The sequence below is a fragment of the Poecilia reticulata genome, chromosome 2 (genome assembly GCF_904066995.2).
Source record: "Poecilia reticulata chromosome 2, P_reticulata-male-v2, whole genome shotgun sequence".
NCBI lineage: Eukaryota > Metazoa > Chordata > Actinopteri > Cyprinodontiformes > Poeciliidae > Poecilia > Poecilia reticulata.
In genome coordinates, this window is record NC_088831.1 from 17,875,923 (window position 1) to 17,899,372 (window position 23,450).

The 23,450-nt window shown below is 41.8% G+C and overlaps 1 protein-coding gene across 1 annotated transcript; it reads right to left on the reverse strand.

Annotated features, from left to right (window-relative positions):
• Window positions 1–13,240: 13,240 nt before the first annotated feature.
• On the reverse strand, window positions 13,241–22,711 carry tnfsf11 (TNF superfamily member 11). The gene is made up of 4 exons (XM_008437577.3): window positions 22,381–22,711; window positions 20,939–20,980; window positions 16,301–16,421; window positions 13,241–13,814 (listed from the first exon to the last, which is right to left on the reverse strand). The coding sequence occupies exons 1-4, from the start codon at window positions 22,582–22,584 to the stop codon at window positions 13,375–13,377; spliced, it is 807 nt and encodes a 268-aa protein (XP_008435799.1). The 5' UTR covers window positions 22,585–22,711; the 3' UTR covers window positions 13,241–13,374.
• Between the last annotated feature and the right edge of the window lie 739 nt (window positions 22,712–23,450).

Genomic DNA, 23,450 nt, shown 5'->3' on the forward strand with positions numbered 1-23,450 from the left:
TTGAAGTTCCATGATTTGATCTGCTGGGATCGACGTGAAATTAAGAGTATTTGAATCGCAGCGTGGGCAATTTGTTAGTGAGCACTGAAAAAAAAAAAGAGAGAAAAACTTTAAGGATTCCCACAAGCAGAGGGCGGAGAGAGGGGAGCTGGAGGTCAGAGGCCGCTCCAAAGCCTCAACAAAGAGAGCTTCAGCTGTTTGAACAATAAACTCTAGATGATGGATATTGATTTGTTCTATTTGTTCTATGCAGATAAATGAGAAAAGTTGGTAAAATGTCTCAAGTTGCAAACCTCAAAGATGGGGTGAAATTGTTAAAATTAAGTTGAAGCAAAGAACGGCCAACTGTGGGGTTTTTTTTTCTGTACTTCAAGCTCTTTGTGTTGTTTTTAGTTCCTGATTCATGTTGTTCTTTTTGCACTAGTACATTTGTCAGCACCTTTATGACGCCATGCACCTTCATCAACCCGCCTGACAGTGACGTCAACAGAGATTTAATCCTCTATGCTGACTGTGTACAGATGAATTACGTTTACCAATATTATTACTATTATTACAGTTTTGGTCAAATGTGTTGACTATTCAACAAGAGTCAAATTTTCTTGTATGAAGAATGGATGTTACTATCATTAATTAGATTTTTGTAGCGCAGATTTGATCAATATTTCTGAATGTCAAATCCTTTCCAAAAGCGAAACGCTACTTTTTTATGACATATTTCACTCATCATGGAAGAAAAGTTGATTTTTTTTCTTTGTTTTTGCATTAATGTCTAAATTTATAAAATAATATACAATTCAAAAACTTTTTTTTGACTTTTGTGTCTGTCACTCAGAGACATTATGGATTTATTTTAGAGGAAATGGTGTACAGTTAAAGTGTAAGAGTGTGTTTTATCAGCTATGTTAATCACACTCTAGTGATGTAATTAGCCACAATTACCGGTAATTACAATTCTTAGCTTTGTAAGCTTGAAATGTAAAAACTGCAGTCGTCCTAAAAACTTAAAGAAAAATCTTTTATTGTTTCAACATAAGCATCTCAGTGTTAAAGGTTATTTGTTTCAAACAGTGAAACGATTTAACTGTGCTTCAGCTTTCACTTGTGTTGTGACTGCGCAGTACAAGGCCACTTTGTGTGAACTGAACCTGAGCAGAAAAGCTATGACAATTCCTAGGACCAACAGGGATCCCCCACAAAATATGTATTTTTTTATTTAATATAAATAGAATAAAAACATTTTGGGATCCTGTCAATTATCAAATTAATGACATCGTTTTTAAACTTGTTTTTAGCAGTAAAAATTGAACGTTACCCCCTCCCAGACCTAAAAGCAAATATCCACATTTGAACTGAACACCCCCCTGGATCTGCATGAAATGGTTCGTTCCTGCTTAGCGCAGGTGATGGTGACAGTGTTCACCAGCAGTCCGTACAAGGACAAGAACCACTGTAAGTCACTGTGGAGCCAAGAAAAAAATAATCAGATTAAAAAAAGAGAAGAAAGACAAAAAAAGGGAGTCAACAAGGTTTTTCTTCAAGAGAAGTGGGTATGTGAGAGCAACCATTTAGCATAGTTAGCCTAGCTACAGACTACTGTTTGTCTCCATTTCACTAGCATTTAATCAGTGAAGAAAAATAATTACCAAGAGATTCATTTAATTTGTCCCTGTGTCTTTTACCAGACTCAAAAGATGAGTCTGTCAGCAGCAGCTCTAACCCCCTGTACCAGCATAACCTCCTACCCCCAGTGAATAAGGTGAGCAATACTGTGCTTGTATACAACTTTATATAAGAAATTCAAACAATCTGTAAAAATTGTTAATAAAACATTCTCCTGTCTTTACTCACAAAAAAATATCAAATTGTCTGCAACAATGTGCTCGAGCCATAAGGGCAGATCTATTCGGTCAAACTCCATGCTTTGTGTTCTGAGTGATATCATGCTTTATTTGTATTTTTTTTACCTTATATTTCCTAATTCTGAACCATTTGAATGAAAGTTTGTAACGGTTCATTATTTAGGTTGTCAACTGTTTGCTTTTGTCAGTTTCAGTTTCTTTATTACATTTATTTTACATTGATTGTTCCACTCGTGTCTGCAATGACTGAACAAATGAAAGTTGTGTTGTTTGTACATGTTGGACCAAACTAGTGAAGCTAACTTGTGTGCTTAAGTGTGCTGTACTGATGCATATCTAACAACTGCATAGTTCAGCACATTTGTCTGTGTAAAAAAAAAAAAAAAAAAACATTTTATATCAATTCAGGAATGTTTTTCTGTATCAGATCAGTATCGGTATCGGAAGTGGAAAAAGTTGGATCTGTGCATCCCTGGCCATGTAGTCACGCAGAGCACGGTGGTGTGTTTCCAGATCCAGCCGGTCCCATGCAGGGTTGAGCAGAGACAGGACTGGTCAGAAATCACCGCAAATTATTGTGGCGTCTTGACTCTTTTACAAACTGTGAAGCCTTCAGATGGAGTGGTGGGTGACGTTTCTCCATGTGTCAAATGTGTCATGATTCTTGGCTGTTTTGGTTTGTGGTTTTGTTATGGGTTATTTATGGTTCATAGTTTTTGCATCATTAGTTCTTTCTGGTAGATCTGTTTTTACAAGTTATTCTGGTGTTCCTTTTGCTGAATAGTTTCTGTTGTGTTTGGTTAGTCCTAGTTTAAGTCTTTTCATGCTCTGTTGGTTTCTCTTCCTCATTGCTCATCAGGTTTCGTCATGCCCGTACATGTCTAGTTTTATAGTTTATTCTTTAGCCCTGATTATTAGCTTTTTCCTTCAGATTATTCCTGTCATATTCTTGTGTTGTTGTTTTTTTATTCATACTCACTAGTTTCATGTGTGGCATTTAGGTTTGCTGTTCACTTGTTCGTCTCCTGAACTATGTTTACGTGTTATGCTTCATGTGTATTTGTATTTATTTTTCTTAGATTGTTGTCGGGCCGTTTCACATTTTGGTTCCAGCTTGTCAAGTCATTCAAAGTCTTGTTTTTTTTTCCTCTTCTTCCCGTTCTTCTTCTTCTCTCTCTTTTTTTTTTTTTTTTTTTTTTTACAAAATAAATCAATCTAATGTCACTTCACTGCTTGTCTGGAATTTGGCTCTCTAACAGCCACCATGTCACAAATGTTTTACATTCCAGCAGGAGAGCATCTTTGTTTGTGCTATAAATGAACATGTTCGTGCATCATACATATTACAACGTAAGAATGTGAAAAGATGTTCGTTTTAGCATGAAAAACAGGCATATTGTAACCGAGATTTTGTTCAATCGTGAAATAATTTTTTTAATAATGCAATGTTTCACAAATATGAGCAGTAAAATTTTCATAATGTAGCATGAAATAACTTTTATTCTCTGTTGCTACGGTGACGGCTCCACGCTTTCCCTGAATTGAGTTACAATCAACCATTTAATTGAACCGAATTAAGGTAATTTTTTTATAGCACGTTTTCAGCAACAAGGCAATTCAAACTGCTTTACACAAATTACAGGTTGGGCCATAAGTTTCCATACATAGGAGAATGTAAAATGTATATTTCTTCTATATTTCAGATACCCAAGAAGATGCTTTTGACAAAAGAACGAAGAATTGAAATTATACTGATGGCTGGATCGGGAAGCAGTCGCACGGTTGCACGAAACTTGAACAGAAAACATGGAACGAGCGTCGCACATTTAACATTTAATGCTAAATGTTGTTCTGAGGTCATGCGTCGTTTCTATAAATAAACTAACAGAAGTTTCTCTGCATTCTAAGTTTGTTCTGACGAATTAAGTGAAACCGAATTAAACTAAACCGACTGGACTGAATTAAGGAGGAGCAACATGCGCTTAAAAATAAACTGTGGCGTTTCAAGCTACCAAAGGGGAAACTTTGGATGTCCTCTCCTTGGTGTGTAACCAGAAGCACATGCTTTGATTCTGGGTTACTGTCATGTCTGCTGTAGCGTTACTAAATGAACGCTCACTACTTCACCCTGTAGCATGTAGCTGGAGGGTGTAGGCTTTGATTAAAGATCCCGTTATGGCTGACACACATTCTCAGAGGTGGCATGGCACGTGCAAACACACACGCGCACACACACACACACACACACACACACACACACACACACACACACACACACACACACACACACACACACACACACACACACACTTGGCCGACAGCTCTCACAGAAGATGACGGAGTCCCGGTTACTGTAATAACCCTCCTGCTATCTCACGCCCATGCGTCTGGAGCGCGGACTGTAAATCTCTCCCTATTATTGTTTTAATATCGCTAATGTTAGCATTAGCCAAGTGGTAAAGCTGTCAGACATCAAACAACTGAAACATCTGAGCCATACTGGGGTGAAGACAAAGGGCGGGGGCCCAGCTTGTAAAAATAGCAGGACATGCTGATTCAGCAGAACGTGCACTTGGTTGTCCATGGGTGTTTGATGTGTGTGGGCGCAATTTTATACGCTGATACACGGCTGAAATTGTGTAATAGCGTGGAGACGTCGATGTGTAAAAGTGTGCGGAACCCTGCGCAGAAACAAACCTTCCCCCAAATCCCGCGCTCCCCCCAAGCTGCTCGGTAAACCTGACTTCTCACAGCTCAATTTCCCCCAAACCGCAAACCCATATAAAACTAAGCACCCATTTTTAGCTAATGAGTCCATACTAATGCCTCATGGGCAGCTTATGGGGGGAAAACACCCTGATATATTTTCCAGCACATAACTTTGTTTTTCTGAATCAACAGCTCCACCTCTGCACTCAGCCACAGGGAGAGGAGTGTGAAATCACGTCTGACGGAGATGAAGCATCATAAAACCAGAACAGACATGAATGCAGTTCTGTTCGCTGCGCGTTCTGCGGGGAGCTCCTGCGATGCGGCGCAACATGGAAACCTGTCGGCGGGGGTAAAACGCGCGCGTCCCGATTCCTGTTAACGAGAGTAATTGCTTTTTACCGCCATCGCCGTGGGCGCAGACACAGACAAGAAGGGCTGTTCAATTTGAAATTAGCCATTAAGCTGCTCAATGTGGGACCGTTTTTGGATTTAAAAAAAATAATAATAATAATATTTAAATTACAGATGATGTTTTTGACTCAAACGATAGACGGTTTTTATAAGACGGAACACTAAGGTTTTCATCCCGTCTGCTCCTAGAGGTGCAGAATAGTTTGGGTAAGATGTTTGAATCCCACGGTTATTTAATTGCTTTGAAATGTGCTAAAATTAGCTGTGTTTCCACTGACTATAAGTGCACAAATTGACATTTTGAAAATAAAAATGCTCAATGGAAACACGTGAAATTCAAAATAACTTATTTTTCGCTAAAATGTTTCAGTGCAAGGATGAAGAAAAGTTTGTGTTTTTTTTTTTGGCTGTATTGAAAGTGGCTTATTTCACAAAACTGCGATGGAAACACTTTTTCCACATCACACGAGTCACTTGATAACAACCGGATGTTACCACTGGAGTAAACCATGAAGAAGAGGATGACAGGAAGTGGTCAGAGGATGATGGTGCGGCATGTTTCTTGAATGACTCATCGCGTGAACAAACTTTTATTTTAACTCGGTTTTTTATTTAATGGAAACTCTACAATTGTAAAATTGTCGGGAGGGGATTTTGTTTTTTTGACAGTAGCGGAGCATCGACAAAGTTTTACACACTTTTAACATGAAAACGCAGCTATTATATAGAGGCAAGTGCAGAAAAGCAGCCCAGCAGACAGGTATTTTGTGCAGAGTGTGAAAGTCAGTTATTAACCCTGTAGTTCTATAATGTAGTTTGTTTCTTCGCAAAAAAGAATAAAGGTGGTTTGTGCTTAGAATCATTTGGTTTCTGGTATTTCATAGTACACAACACACCACGAGTGTCAGCTGTCTGAAATTTTAAAAGAAATTTCGTTTTAATTAATGAGTCTCTTTCCGATGAGAATTATTTCTGCAGCGCCCTACGTCATGCTTCATGCTCAGCCCTGACCCAGTTAAAGTCCTGGTTGTATTTCTGATGACCGCTGTGTTTCCTTCAGCAACTCGTGTTCAGTTATCTTCTCGCGGTGTTTACAAACTTTCTGTGTCTCCGGCCTCACTGTGTCCTCCACAGATGTTCCACATTCACTTAATTAGCCTCACCTGTTTCCAACCTACTAATCAAATCCCAGTATTTATGCTCCTGTTTTTCTTTCTCACTAATTGTCACATTTGAATGTTTACTTTGTTTCTGCTCCTGCTTTCTGTGAGTCCCTGTGTGGGTTTCTTTTTTCCTTCTTATTTGGATTTTCTCTTTAAAGTACTGTAATATGTCCGTTTCAGGTCATCCGCACGTCAAAACATTACATTAGCTTGTTATACTTACTGCATAGTGTTATACTAGAGAGGGATAAATAAAGAAAAACTTAAAATGTGTAACATTCTGTATAATGGCTATTTTCAGTTGGAGACTGCGACAGAATTTTGTGTCTGTCCTACAGTTTTGTTCTAGTCCACTGTTATCTGATTTACTGTTAAATACAGATGACGTCATTATAGTGGGGGATTTTACCATTACTGAAAGTGATAGCCTAAATGTAGCCTTTAATGCTACCTGTGACTCAACTGGCTTCACTCAAAGAATCCGCAGTCCTGCCCGCTCTTGTCGTCATACTCTAGACTCTAGACCTCGTGCTGACATATGGGATTGATAGTGAAGAAATCACAGTGCCCTCTCCACAAATCGGTCCAAGCATTTCTACAAAACCTCTGACTTTATTTTACCTGAGTACACCGAGTCAGAGAAAATGTCTTTATAGTAGATCTTTTTCAAACAGATGCTGTAACAAACTTTCAAAAAAATCAGTCCCATTTCATAATTTCCGCACCGTCTCTGGCCCTTCACAATCTGGTGTCTTGTTCAAAGTGTTTTGAGCTCGTTGGGCGATTGTGGCTCTGCGGGTAGAATAGTCGTCTTGTGATAGTGAGGTTGTAGGTTCGATTCCAGCATGTCGCCTAATGATTGATGTATAACTTGATGAATGTGACTCTACTGTAAAATGCTTTGAGTTGTCAAAATGATTGGAAAAGCACTAAGTTTAACACATATACTATTGTGGCCATAGACTAGTGACAAGGAGGTTGGTTCTCTGCTTTAATTCAAACCTAGAGGATTAAGAAGTAGCTTACTGCTGTATAAAAGGTGATAGATAATTATAATAATCTGCCTTTATTACAGGCTATTAGGTAATATAATCATAGGTTTCTTTTTTTTTCCAGAGTTGTCAAACTTACACAGTCATATCTCTATTGAGCCATCGTTACACTCAGCAGTAACGATTCTCTTTAAATAAAATCGATTATATGAAAAAATCAAATTGTTGGCATCATCCTGAGTCGGATGACTTCACCCTCAGTAACTGATGTTTAAGTCAGTTTAGCTTTCTGAGCTATCAAACATATTAGCTTCATTTTAAGCTTCAGCTTGCATGTTGAGCCAGTGTATTTACAGAAGTGTTTGCTTTGGTGACTGACCCCACTACAGATGTGATTAACCCAGCCTGTGCTAAACAGACATGTATCACATGCCTTCCAGGAGAAGGTTTCTTAAGTAAAGGTAGCTGTAATTAAACCTTTACTTAAGAAACCTTCTCTTGATCAAGATGACTTAATACATTTCAGACCAATATCTTTTTTTCCTTTGTGATCTAAAGACCTTGCAACGTCCATCCATCCATCCATCCATCCATCCATTTTCTTTACACCCTTGTCCCTCAGTGGGGTCAGGAGGGTTGCTGGTGTCTATCTCCAGCTAATGTTCCGGGCGAGAGGCAGGGTCACCCTGGACAGGTCGCCAGTCTGTCGCAGGGCAACACAGAGACACACAGGACAAACAACCATACACACACACACACACACACACACTCACACTCATACCTAGGGACAATTTGGAGAGGCCAATTAACCTGACAGTCATGTTTTTGGACTGTGGGAGGAAACCAGAGTACCCAAAGAAAACCCACGCATGCACAGGGAGAACATGCAAACTCCATGCAGAAAGACCGGGGCCGGGAATCGAACCCAGAACTTTCTTGCTGCACGGCAACAGCTCTACCAACTGCGCCACTGTGCAACGTGATGATCAAATCAGATTTCAGTTCATCATAGCACTAAATCAGCAGTTCTGAAATTTACAAATGATACTCTCTTAACCTCAAATAATGGACTTTTGTCTGTTCTGGTTTGCTGCTTTTGACACAGTTGACCATCAGGTTCTCTTAGAAAGGCTTGAAGATGTTGCAGGTCTGAAGGGAGCAGCACCAGGCTGGTTTAAATCCTGCCCGTTTGCTCATGTGAGCGATAAATCTGCCTCACACCACAGGGTTACATAAGCTCTGTGCTTGGACTCAATTTGTTTTACTATAGGCTTCCAATTGGGGAAAAAAATCATCACAGACAAATGTACACTGTTATGCTGATGATAGTCAGCAATATCTACTCCATAAATCCTGATGAATCCAATCTGTTAGGTAGATTACAAACATGTCTTGAAGGCATAAAAATCTCAAAAGCACTAAAATTAAACCAAGATAACCTGAATAGATACAAAAAAAGTTTTTTCAATGAAAATTTCACTTATTATGGAAACAAATGTCTGCTAAGCAATCTTCCTCTATAATCATCCCTTACATTTATTTATAAATTAACTATGATTAAACACTTTTTCTACTAGCCACATCCAGGCCTGATTACTTCAAAAAAAATTACCTCAATGCTTCATGTCTGTCAACACGAAGCAGCCTAAGTGATTAAAAAGAGACACATAATGCCTCAATCTTAAGGAAATTGAAAAACAGATGAGATCTCTTGTCATTGGCATCTATTAGTCTGGACTGTGTTGTATTGGATTGAGTCATCCACCTCACAAAAAAACCCAGAACAACATCTGATCTGAACCGCTGCAAGACTCACTTGTTTGAGCTCAGTGGTCAGAGACTGGGAAAACCTTCTGTCACTGATGTAGTCATTAACTATGTTCTCAGCCCAAAAACATTCCTTAGATCTTAAAATGCATTTTAAAACAGCCTGGTGGATAACTCGGATAAACACCAACAGATCTCTTCTCTTCTCTCTCTGTCTCTCTGTCTCTCTCTCTCTCTGTCTCTCTCTCTCTGTCTCTCTCTCTCTCTGTCTCTCTCTCTCTGTCTCTCTCTCTCTCTGTGTCCTTACATGTTGCCTCAGCAGATGCAGAGCTGAGATCTGACTTCATGCTTGTTCCGTTGGAGTACTCGGGTTTAAAGGATGACCACCCACATCGGGAAGAGTAGAGAGGTTTTTCAACATTTTAATATTCATGATTTGCATTTCCCATAAAGTCGCATGGACCATGCCCTGCAGAAAACCATAAATTCGCCATCTGCCATAGATTCTCTCACTAATATACTGTGGAAAGCTAGACTAATGTTTCGAGTACATATTGTCTGCTGAGGTTTGACTCTTGGGTCTATTTGTTTCAGTGTGTGTGTGTGTGTGTGTGTGTGTGTGTGTGTGGCGCGCGCGTGTGTGTGTGTGTGTGTGTGTGTGTGTGTGTGCGTGTGTGTGCGTGTGTGTGTGTGTGTGTGTGTGTTTGGGTGGGTTTCCAGTGGACGCCAAGCTTTCCATAATGTTTACTGACACAACACATTTTAATGGTTTCTGCTGAGTGCCAACAATTGAGAAATCGAGTCACATAAAAACAGTGGCGCACTAAAGTCCATTGTTTATACTCCTAGTCCAAGCCATGTAAGTCTGAAACAGAGTAGCCCTATGAACACCGCAGCTCAATTGTTTCTCTTGCAAAACTCTCAGTTACTTAAAAAAACAAGAAAAAAAACTGTTCAAAAGTCACCTATTTCAGGCATTTCTGTTGCTGCTTCCTTCGGCCGACTGATCTGAAAAATCGTCATATTTCTGTTATATTTCCAAGCCCAAACCGTCTTCCGACCGTATCCTGGTGAACACCCAGGAGAGGACAACAGAGGGCTTGTTGGTTCTAATATTTCTCTCTGAGGCACTGAGTGATCCTAACAGCTCACACACATCACAGTGAAGTAATAAAATCCTATTTATCCTATCATTATTCCCAGCCGCCTTTGCTCTTTTTCTCTTTTTTTCCCCTGTTCTGCACCAGTCCAAATGTCTGCTGCGAGTTAGCGGGCTGCAGCAGCAGTGGGCGGCTTCTCTCCACACAACTTGTGTCTCTGTTATGAACTGGTGGACTTGCTCTGACCAGAGGGGCAGGGAAGCGAAGGAACAGTGTGACTTCACTCGTTTGGCTGGAATACAGCAGAAATTTCACTCAGAGATTACAGAGCAGCTAATGGCAGCGCTCTCACCAACAGGCTGCAGTGCAGGAATTACCACCTCAACCCATCTTGTTTCATTATTTTAACTTCAAAAAATATAGTTAACCAAAACTAACAAAGTAACGAAAACTGAAATTGAGGAAACATTTTTGAAGTAAATAAAAACTTAATAGTTAATTAGTGGGGGGGGGGAACTAACTGGAACTATATTGTGCATCTATAAAACTAAAACATGCAGGAATTATAGATTATATAGTTTACATCAGATGTTGGAAGAAGTCCCCAGTCAGCTGGTTGTTCAACGATAATTGAATCCATTTTTTGTGAAAATGGTATTTTCTGTTGATTATTCATTACCCAACTGATGTTTTACAATAACATAACAATTCCTAGACCTTTTTGACTTCTGCCCCTAAAAATGAACCAACGTATGAAAAAAGTGAAACCACTATACCTGACAAAAACTAGAGTAAAGCTAATCAACATTTAATAAGTAATGAAAATTAGCAAAGACACTCTAAAAACTAAATAAAGCTAACTGAATTAGATAAACGAAAACATTGCAATGAAATAAAACTAAACTAAAAAAAAAAAAGCAACCAAACTATCATCATCGTCGTGTCTACCACATGAAATTAAAATAAAATACACTAATGTTTGTGGCTCAAAAAATATGAAAAAAAAAAATCAATGGGTCTAAATATTTCTGCAATGTCTCCATCATCCTGTGTGGTTCAATCGTTGCAAAAACCGCACACTTAAACCAGCGCTACAAAAGCAGGATTTTATTAAAACTTACACAAACATAAATAATAAAACGGGATGTGGAAAAACAATCAATGAAGCTCTTACAGGAATGCTACAGTCTTGTAGAACAATAATAAATCCATGTTGCTTTTTGGCTAGGTACGTACACAGAATTGTCACAAAAAAAAAAAAATCAAGATACATAAATATATAATTTGAAATAAAGCCCCTGTGTTTTACAAACAAAACGTGTGTCTAATGTTAACTTTAAGTGCTGCATAATGAATGTCAGACAGACAAAAACAAAATGTACATGATTTTACAGTCGATAGATCACTTTAACAATGACCTGTCCCTGTACCTCTATAGCTAATAAATAAATATTAAATGCATATTCCCATTTACCTCGAGTTAGAGTTAAATGAAAAATTTAAATTTAAGTTAAAAGCTGAACCAAACTCAGTTTGGTTCCCCTTGTTAAGGACAAACAAGTCCATTCATGTCCTTTTGCAGTCAGACAGTCCAGCTATCTTCATCGCTTCTTGGTTGTCACAATTAAAACAAGCAGGTGTCATTTCCTCTTTGGTTTCAATGACATTGTCAGGTTATTGCAGTTGATGGCAACATTAGAAAACTGGATGAGTCTTTTGGAGGACACATTGGTTTTGTTCCGGTTGGTTTGGATTTTTTGAGGTAAGGCGTGTGAAGTTATTATCAGTAACGATACTCTTACCTACAGCAGACGGTCGTCATAGCGCCGCGAGTTTGATGGAAAGTAACTAAATCCCTTCGTTAGGGCTGGACAATAAAATCAATAGCAAAATATATTGTGATGGACACGTGATCAATATCAAGAGATAATATGTCCGATAGAATATTCAATATATAAAATATACACTGAACTGCGATCCCGAACCAAACAGCATTCTGGGGGATGTAGGCAGAGGATAAGGCTTTAAATGCTCAAAAAGTGGGTGGTATAAACTAACTGACTCGCTCTTTGGTTACCTAGCAACAACCTGTTGAGTAACTTGTGCAGCAGCAGCTTAAGGTGTTAAAACTGTGGATAAAACAGGAAAGGTCACACCACCAGTGTGGCAACATTTCAGATATTTAAAACTAAAAAAAATTAATAAATAATCATTGATATCAACCGATATCATCCAGCCCCACCCTGCAGTGGTGGAAGCCAACAAGCTAGTCAATCTGTTTTAGCTAACATAGACATTTAAATCAGCTCAAGCTGGAGACATTCAGCAGGACAGAAGCAGGTGTTGGGCCTGTTGTTGTTTTGTCCAACTGAACAACCTCCATGTTCCTTATTGGAGTCACCTTGGTTGACCCGGTCGGGTGTATGAATCCACCAGATTCACCTTTTCAGCTCTGATTTTTGCATTAGCTGTGCAAACATGGCATGCTAACATGTTTTCCAGGTCTCGTAGTTTCACAATTACCCCAGCAGACTCACAGTCAGCTGGGAACCAGCGATTGATACCATGTGTATCTGACTAATTAGCTTCCACCACTTAGAGGACGCACTTATTTTTCCAACAAGTTCAGAGTTAAATATAACAGACGAGAGAAACATTACTGATAATTACTCTAAAGAACCTCACTTCAATGCTGTGGGCCTAAGCTTTTAAGGCTTTCATTCCAACGTTGAGAATGTAAGCACAACATAAAGAATGTCATCACCTGACTGCTCATTCCCAATTGAACCAATGTGAGTTAATGTGAGGATGCCTTTTTCAAACCACCTAAAACTTTTAGGAAAACATTCATGCGCTCTCTGTTGTGTCTGAGACACTGATAACGCTCCACCCCAGTGTCCTTCTGGACATTTTGCCCAACACTGAGCACCGAAAAATCCTTTCTGCCTCGAAGCTCACTTCCTTTGTTGCTCCCTTATTGTTTGTAGTACTACAACATATACAGATGCTGACTCTATGTGGGACTCTAAGCCAAAAATCCATTGGCATGCAAATCGCAACACACTAAAAACGTCCTTTAAAATTCCAGTGCTGGTAAATGTTTAATCAAGAAGCTTTGTGGGAAAGTAAAAAGGTTCCGTTTTTAACCCCCCCTTTTTTTTTCTTTCTTTCTTTCTTTTTTAGTTCACCTGATGAAAGTCTCCAGGGCTGTTGGATGAAAGGCAATGTGGCGTACAACCAAACACACGCGGTGGCGTAAAACATAAACCAAACTGGTTCGACAATTCAACATCACTAATCCCCTAAAAGTGGTTCCATCGGTTAGAAAAATGTTCAGTAGCATGTTTGCTCCGCCGGTGACAAAGTTTCAGTTACCCCACTTTACAGCCCCAAAATACGTCCCTTCCGCCTCCTGGTCCAGCAGCCAAGCGTTAGATACTTCGACAAACAAGGCGTCTCCCTCCACCAGGTGGACCACTCGGCTCTGCTGGGCGCAGTACATGTTGTAACTCGTGTTGTTCCACTGCTTGGTGCTTCCCGTCTTCATCAGCAACACCTTCCTGCTGTTCTGTTTGATGCTCTTATGGTAGACGTACTGGATGAGCTGGGCCTTGCTCACGTCCGGCGGGCGCGTCCTGGCCTCACGGCCCTCGTCTGGACCGCCGATGTTGTAGTAGCGGAAGCAGGTTTTCACGTAGACGTAGTAGAGGCCCGATTCCCTCACCAGCAGGTTTCCGTCGTCGTAGCTCATTTTGTGGAGGTTTCCGTGCTGATCGTCCCACTTGATGTTAATCATGCTGTAGTCCTCTGCGAGATGACAAGAACAAACAAAAAAAATGAGTCAGAGAAGTTTACATTCAAAAAAGAATCTTTGGTTGTTGGTACCAAACGTGTTGATGGATTGTGTGGTTTGGTTTTGAGAAAATCAAAGTGAGAAACGTGGAGTTGACGTCGGACCACGTGATCGAGGCCAAAGTGCAAATAATAAACTGCAAAAAAAAAATAAATGTTTCAGTAGCTGTGTTTCTGTTAACCATGAAATTGAGCAAAGTGAAATTCTGAAAATTAATCTGCCTAGTAGAAATGCAGATTTTGAAAATAATTTTGTTTTTGCGCTAGGTTGAGGATGTTTTTTTGGTCATGTTGAATTTGATGTATTTCACAAAACTGCAACAGAAACACCTTTTCAGGATCAGTGATCCTGATCAACGTGATCAGCGCCTGGATGTTACTACTGGCAGAAATGAAGAAGACAACGACAGGAAGTGGTAGGCGGATGATGGCTTGTTTTTTTCATACCAGAGCTCTCACAGCATCACAAAGTTCATAAAAAAGTTGTGTCATTCAAATGTGATGAATCCATAGCTCTAAAGTAAAATCATTGACTACAATTTCCTCAAAACACCACTCCGAAGTAGGCGAGGCTTGTAACTCCAAAGCCTGAATAAGACACTGACATCTCCTCTGATTGGCTGATGATGAGTGCTAGCACCATGGATGAGTTATAAATATATTTAAATATTTTTAAAGACTTATCGCATGAAAAAACTTATTCATGTGTGATTTTCATTTCATTTCTTATTTAATGAAAACACTGCAATAGTAAAATTATATTTCCTGGACATTAGCAGGATATCGACAAGGACTTGTGCACATTTGTAATGGAAACACAGATACAGTTGATAGTGAACAAGTCGATCTTCTCTATGAACAACTCAGCAATGTTTTATGAAATATGTTTGCTTATACTATGCAAGTTACCAAGGAAGGAAGCCCGTTCTTATTGACCTAAAGTGATCTCAAACTGCGTTCCTGAAGGCCAAAAGTCCTGCAGCTTTTACATGTGACTCTTGTTCTACACACTTGAAGTAAATGGCTAAACTGCCTCACTAGCATGAAATCCAGCTCGTGATTTGACGATGCACAAACAATCATTTTCACTCTGTTTATGAGGATGGCAGCCATATTGGATTTCGGATTGGAGGTTTAGTTGGTGCAGATCCTCCAAATTGGCGTTCTACACTCGCAGAGAGTTCCAGATGCTTTTTTTTCCTGGAACTCGCAAATTTTAACTTCTCAGAAAAAACAAAAACCAGAGAACAGTCGTCAGTCGGAGGAAAATTGCTAAAGTAAACACGTGGATGAAAGCACTTCATAAGATTGGAAAAGCATTGTGAAGAAAAGAAAAGAAAAAAAAAGAGAACAAAACTGTCTTGACCCTCAGCTCTGGGCCTCAGTGACTGATATCATGTCACTTTTCATTTTCAACACACTTCATGTAAGTGCTCTGGCCACTCGGGCACGAACATCACGCCCCCACAAGCTGACTCCGTAAGTGTTCAATGGGGTTGATGTCAGCACTGCAGGCGGGCCGTCCCCTCCTAAACCATCTCTGAGAGAGTTGGGATTGAACTGACTGCACAATCTTTTCTCAATATCTTATCACCACCATAAAATTTGTTGCCAAGTACCAAAGTCAGAATAAAGAAAAACAAAAAAAAAATTCAACCAAGTGTAAATTTAATAGTTTACATTCCTAAAAGTAGCTGTAACCTTGATCCTTATCTTTAAACTTAACATTAAATGCAAGCTAAATGCACAAGTCATTGAATTATACCATGATCAGCTAATGCACAGCCATAAACTAGAACATTTTATGGATGTTTAGGACTTGGTTTGCGGATACTGCAAGTTGGAACAAGAATCAAATGGGGACGCAAATTATGTTTCTGTCGTCTTTACTAAAACTATAAGTTTCCACTTCTGCCAGTCCAGATTTGTTGTCAAATGGATGCCGTTTCCAGTGTGGATTCTTTAAGATGTAGAATGTGAGCATCTGAAATTTATTGTCAAGATCGGTTCTTCCAACAGCTAGTACAGTCACAATACTCCCCCAAATGAAAGAGCAAATATACTCTGGAGTAACGAGTAGAAGAACCTTCTAATCTAATGGTCCGAATGGGAAATAGACATGTTTTGTGGTATAAATATAGTCTAACAAAACCCAACCAGACGGAATAACCTGAACATGTGGATGGATCAGTAAGGATGTAGTTTATCTCTTTGTAGATATTTAACAGAAGAGGACGCTCTTTTAGGACCAACAGACGTCATGCTTAAGCTCTTGGAGGAGTTGGTATCCGTTTTGGGTTTGACTGTGTTCCTAACGACATTACCACACATGGACAATGTTTGTGTATTTATCGGCAGCGCCAGCGGGGGGAGACAAAGCTTCCAGACTGCAGATTTACTACAAAAGGCCAAAGGAGACATGTTACATCGGCTTGACTCACTCTTAGTGAACTCCTGAGGTGCTCTGATTGGTAGATGGGCGGACGGGGTTGTGGCGTCTTTGGGAAGTTTGCACCTGCCTTTTTTTCTTGGGTCTTTCAGGGCATGCACCACTGGTTCACTCTGTGGAGAAAAACAAAGGCTAGTTCAGCAAACATCAACTTGTAAACCAAAAGCTCAAAAACCATCGGTGACCATCTGCTTTGCGTATGTGCACGTCCTTTTGCGTGTGTTTGATTACAATTGAAGTTTGTAATTTGGAGACCTGCAATTACAAGAGGCCTTTTCCTTAAGCAACAAAAAGATTTGGACATAACCTACCACAGCTTAGCTCTGCTTTCACTCTAAATGACAGGCTGCTTGTAATGGTTCTGAGTGGGAGTATGCGCAGACGTTAAGCATAGGGGCGTCTATGGACTATGTGTCTGTGTATATCATCTTCCCTCCGCTAAGTCCCTTCTATGTCCGTGGTCGTATTTACAGCTGGAGGCCCCCATGGCGACGGGAACTTCTCAGAGTGGCTGAGCTTCTCCCAGATTTGGCATAAACCATATTTGGACTGAGCCGGGGTGTCTTCAGGCAAGACCGAGCATATACACTTGACGAAAACATGGTTTCCATGCGAGTAAACACTTACAGCGCCGGAGCTGCCAAGTCTCCTACACTTCTGGCAAGAGATTAGCACATCAGGCTGAAGTGTTGTTTTCTGCTTCTACCTACATGATTGAGTTTACCCAAGAGACCGCGAGCGCAAGTGAAACGGGATTCCTAACGGTCTCCCGCTTTGACGCATTTCTTCACATTTGCAGAGATTTGCAGAAGCAAAATCCATGTGCACAATTTGGAGTGATTGACAGATTGGGCTGTTATTACATCCCTAAAGATGTTTAAACTTGTTTTATGGGCTGAGGGTAGTTTCCTTCTAACCAGTAATTTCAGGAATCCTGGCACTGTTATCTCACCATAACTCAGTCATTATTGAAAAAATGGGATGGAATGGAAAGTGTAGATGAAAGGATTAGTGCTTTTTAAGCACTTGGAAACCACACACAGTCAGCCAGTCCAAAAACAGCTCAAAGAAACACTGTTAACATGGGTTTTGCAACAATGCAATGAGTTAATGTTGCTCTTAGCATTTTGTTCACAAGTCCACACAAACTGCACGGAGTTCAGCTTAAGATTAGCGCTGTCATCCAGAAACAATTTGCAACACAAACATTTTTACAGAGCAGCGTCTTGGAATGTGACTGGCTGAAGAATGCAGCCAAGGTTAAGGAATAGCTGCTTCTCCTTGGAACCTTAATTGTAGGATCCGTCCTAATTTGTGGTGAGATAACAAATATATAGTGCCTTGCTCAAGAATTCACATTTTCTAAAGCTGCAACTGCAAACCTCAGTGTACTTTATAGGATATTGTTTGAACAAGCGAAGAGTGCGGCATGCATTTGTATATAGTCGGCTTGAGTTACTGTTTTGTAGAAGCTCCATTCACTGCAGCTACAGGCGGGGGGGCGTGTCTAGAAGGGTGGCATACTAAAATTACAATTTTATCTGAATTCCCTGCTGTCTCGGATAGCAACAAACAGCATGCCAAAATCTGAAGCTAAGAAAGAGGGAGGGGGGACTATTTTGTATCCTATATAAATTGATCTTTGGTCTGAATCTGAAATGGACGTTGGGGTGGCCAATCAGAAGGGCAGCCAATGCACAGCTACAGACCAAAATGTTTGCACCTTCAGTTTTTTTCCAAAATAGCTCATTATCTATGAACATTATTTCTCTTTTACATTTAGGTGGGCTTTGACTGGGCCATTCTAACATGTGAACATGTCCCATTCCACTGAAGCTCCGGCTGTCTTTTAGCATTTAGCCACATCCATCCTCCCATACACACTGCCAAGCTCTGCTTTCTATCAAAAGAAGCTTTACTTTTCTTTTGTTGATGTTTGTTTGGTTTTGCATATGCCAGATTCCTGGAATGCCCAACACACAGTGAACAAATTATTGTTTAGAATACGCAAGAAATGCCTGAGCCGCTCCTCTCTCCAGCTCCTCCAGAGTTCCTTCTGACGGCCATGTCTTTATGACGCCCCTGAATTTTGAAGAGCGTGTAGCATTTCACAATTGTGCGCAACTTTGCGTTAGTCTCCCACATAAGATCCCAAACAAAACACGTTGCTGGTTGTAACTTGACTTAAAGTAAAAAGGGCTCCAGCTGTATGAACACTTTTTGCAAGACACTGTTCTTTTCCCTGGTGAGTGGAAGAGGAACCATCTCTCCGGGAGACTGCGCCCGGCTACGGCTGACTTGGTCGCACATGCTTCGTCCTGGATCACCGCAGTGCACGCAGACTTCAACTCAGCCTTTTAACTGCTCACCACATACATCACTCAACATGTCTATTATGTTGACGAGTGGTTTCTGAGATCCTGCTCGAGAACAAAAGTCCTCTCACTCAAGAGCTCGGCCACCAAAGCGGACCGTCTCTTTTTTGTGTTTCACAACGCAGCGGACTTCTTCCACAGATCTCTGCACATTATAAACAGTCAGATCATGAGCTGCGGCTGATTCACGGCCCTGCGTTCTCACCACCGACCACAGGCCTGCATATCCCGTCTCCCTCCAGCCGACGGCCGTCCTCGGAGGCACCGCTGTCAAACAAAATCCCTGCGCGGCTCCGGCGCTGACCCCTAGCTCAACATGGTGAGGGTCAAGTGTCAACATGACGCATCATAAAGCCCAGAACAATCTCTTCCTGTAATCTTTGGGGAAAACAAAAACAGAGTTCCTCAGTCCAAGACAGGGCGGGTGGTTCATCTCAGGACTCCACTAGGACCCTAACCCTCACCATACCCCTAACCCACTAACCTTTGACCCTAGTCCTTACCAGGGATAACCCAGGGCAAACAAGCATGGAATTTCATGGGAACTTAAAGCATCATGAAAAAAAGCTAGAAAGCAAAGATAATTTTAAGTTGTTTCGCTTTCTTGATGGGCTTTGCTTTGGGTTGGTAGAAGCCCATGCCAAGAAATTAAGAATTTAACATCTGATGTTCGAAATGACTTCCAAGAAAACACTGCAACCGCTGACGCCAGCCAGCAAGAGGGCTGCAAACTTACTGTCCACGCACAGCAGAAGGGAAGTCGACGGAGTCGAAGTCGAGGAAAAAAAGAAAAAGAAATCTGAAGTGAGAAGCCCTTTTTTTATCGTCTCTGGAGGTGTTTGTGTTCCTGCGGTCTGACCTCGCTCCAGCCCTGCACAACCAGCTGGGGGTTTTGTGCTTGGCTTCACAGGAAATATACCCGTGGGAAAATCATGACTCCAAAAAATTGCTGATGCTAATTTGACTCCCTTAAAAACACACCAGCGTGAGTAAATACGCTCTACTTCCTCCTTCGACAGCGACAAGAAGAAATACCTGGTGTGCTTGAAATCATTGTCGGCGTTAAATCCGCCTTTGGGAGGTTGTGTTTGGCTCAGAAACGGATACTGGAGGCATTTCAAGGTCCCAGCTGTTGTTCCAGGAACATTTATAGTAGAACACCGGCAGGCATCTGCATATGTGACGCAGTGCAATTATGAACTATAATGTACTCTACTGGACTTCCATGTGAAAAGCCAATGTGGAAAAACAGAGCAGAGCTTCATAGTTTTCTATGGATAAGCCTGTGACCATCACACATTTTGCTGGACAATGAACTATCCCAGTAATTACTGCTTTTAACGGTAAGATTGTTGTTTTGCGACCATTTTTCAAGTAATGGAAAACTTATGCAAGTTAGATCAAAACTGGATCTGGAAGACGTTTTAAACAGCCGAATAAAAACAATACATAAAATGGAAATAACAACCACACCCAACAGAAACCATCAATAAAACGGATTATGAAGTTTCTGTAAACAAAGTGGCCCTTCAAAAAATTACTAACTTCTGGACTTTGGACTTCTGGACTGGGCCATTGTAGCTAATGAACAAGTTTGATCTAAACCATCCGATTGAGGCAACCTTGTTGTTCTTTGAGAGATGGACTTCCACAAATCATAAATGGACCCAAATACGACTTTCTTTCAAAAACAGCTTCCAAAGAACTTAAATGTACAACAAAAAGTTGTCCTGTCAGCCGAATCAACCAGCTGAGCTGTGGATTTCTGTAGCTCCTCCACAGTTGCCATCTTGTCTGCTCCTCTGATCAACACTCTCTTTCCTCAATCTTTAGGTTTAGGTGGAAGGTCATGTCTTAGTCGGTCCGTCCTCTCTCCATGATCAGATGATGGACTGAACAGAGTTCTGTGAGATGTTCACAGTTTTCTGACCTAACCTCGCTTTAAGCTTCCCCACCACACCCTCCCTGACCCGTCTGCCGTGACCCTCCGTCTCCAGGGCGCTTTGTTCTCTACAGAACCTCCGAGGCCAGAAACAGAACGTCTTAAATCACACACACACACACACACACACACACACACACATACATACACATGTGATTGGATTTTATTCATGACTTCGCAGTTACCCTATCGTTTACAATCCTACGAGAGTCAAGTGAAAGTATCTTGACGTTTGTGTTTGTAACAGAGTAACACATGATAAATGTTAGCCAAAAGGGAGGGAAACATGTTAGAGGAAGTTAGCCTGACTCACCTCCATCTCCAGGGAAGGACGGGAAGACGGTGACAGGTCCACCTGCAGAGAGAGAGAGAGGAGGGGCATGTTAGAACGGTGAGGGCCTCTCCGACAGAAAGGTGTCAGAAGAAGACAATCTGCAGCAGGGCTGTCAAAAAGCTTCGCGTGTGTCGGTGTGTGTGTGTGAGGGGGAGGTTAAGTTATTTTCCACATGTTTCTCTGCTTTCCACTGCAACAAGCAAAATCAAATCCATACAGAAACAACGTTCCAGGCAGAGTCTGAGAGTCCCGTTTGAAACCAACTCAGACCAGCTCATCCCGTCTTAAAGAGACGGCTCCACTCTGATCGCCCACCGTCAGGGAAGCTCCACAGGTGTCCAGGAAACATGGAGGTCTGGCTTCTGAGCTCCGAACAAACAACAAGCGGTGCCAAACTCAGTTCAATCCTGCCTCACAATCCAGGTACACCTTCCTAGACCTTCATCCTCCTCTCTCTCTCTCCCATCCCTCCTTTTGTTTTTAAAGACTCTAACCCCCCCCAGATACACACATTTTTGCCCACATAGCTCACCAGAACACTGGAACCAATTTGCCAGGGTGAGGCTGGGGGCAGCAGACGCTCCCCAGGTGAACTCTGAGGATCCTGACAGACCGGACATGCGGTCTGCTCTCTTTGCTTGTTCTGACATGACAATTATACAACAGCAAGACCGCCGTGTAGCTAGAAAGAGGCAGCCGAGGCAGAACTTGATGAATTGCCATTTTTGAAGCATTTGTACCCTAGAATAAGGACTCTGCATTCCTTACACGAGCAACAGTGTTTAAAAAAAAAAGGCACTTGAACTCAGCCAGACCTCTGGAAAAAACAGCTCTGCTTATCCTTCAAAGTTTACAACTCATGACTCATAAATGGCAATTGGAAGCCGCTGATGGCATGTAAACACGCGCATGAGAAACGACAGGCTCAAGTGAAAACATCTGCAATCTGCAAACAAGGCGAGGAGACGCAGGACGCCTGCTTGAGATGTCATCTGGGCGCAGCGGCGGGGAGACGGCTCGGGCCAACACGCATCTCTCCCGGTTCGCTGCCAGGGGCTCGCGCGCGACGCTATCGGGCACCTCGGTGCGCGCGTGCAGAGAGACGCACCAAAAACTGCACTTTGTTTGACGTCGCCTGGGATCCCTGCACAGCAGCGGGTTGCTTCACTTCTGAGAGAACACGCCGCCTGCTTCATAAAGCCCGAGCTCAGCTTATCTCTCACTTTATGGCTCTCTGGGGAGTTATTGCGCAAATAGCCCAGGTTTTTGTTGTCGCACTATCTGAACTCACTCGTTGACAAAAGTTTTGAGGAATGGTTTTTTTTCTCTCTCTTTCTCTTTCTCTCTCTCTTTTTGTTTTTTTTTTTTCTTTTGCAGAGCACCGATCGCACTCGCCAAGCGCGACGCTTCATTGCGCCTACCTCGTGCAGGTAACCGGTCAGGTGCAATAAGATCGCGACGCTGGAGGCCACCTGAAGTATTCCCATAACAGCCAGGGTCCCGATGAACAGCGATCGGTAGGTCGGCTCCGAGCTCGGCACCGGCGGGAAGCGCTGCTGCCCGGCCTCGATGTCCATGGCGTTCCGCAGGTAGGCCCGGTACTCGCTGCTGTGCGTAGCTGCCATGGTGCGCGGCTCCGTCTGCTCTCTGCTTCTGCGATTCAACCCCGGGGACGTGCTCCCAGACTCAGAGCGCAGGAAGGAAACAAGAGTCAGCGAAGAGTCCCTGCGCGTCTGCAAGTGGAGGGGCGGAGGGGTGGGCTAAAGGGAGAGCGCTCAGCCAATCACAGGGGATCTTGGCGATGGGAAGCGAAACAGACCGCGAACCGGGTCGACCTGAGTGCCGCTGCTGCTGCTGCTGCTGCTGCAGGTGAAGCGGGCTCTTTATGGCGGAGATGTGACGCGGGCCCACGCCTCTCTGCAGCGTCCACACCCCTGATGACACACACGGTCTCAGAGACTCAGGCTGGATTCTGGCGACGCAGCGGGGATGGAAGCAGATGGATTAAGAGAAGAAATCAGAGCTGCTTTAATCTCTGCGACATTAATCTGTGCAGAAAATATGCGGGTAAAAGCCCCAGCGGGGCGGGTAGGTAGAGGTTCATTTAGAGTCTGATTTAGTCCTGACATTAAAACACTTTTAGATTATGTTTCCCAAGCAAATACTGGTTTTCTTTTTCTGACACCACCAGGGCCGGGCCAAGTCTTTTTGGGGCCCGGAGTAGGTTTTCATTTGGGGCCCCCAAAACCATCATATCAACCCCAGATCTCTTCATAGTACCTAAAGATTACTCTATGTGTGTAACATGCCTACTATCATTAGCGGCATTTGTAATTAGCTTACATTTAGTGTTATGATGACTTTAGAGGAGTAGAAAATATGAAATAAATTGGATTTAGAAATGCAGCGAGTTATCTAAGTGTGCCATATAATTTTAACAGAACCTCACCTGATAAACACTAAACGAACAGAAAACAAGTTTGATATGTTA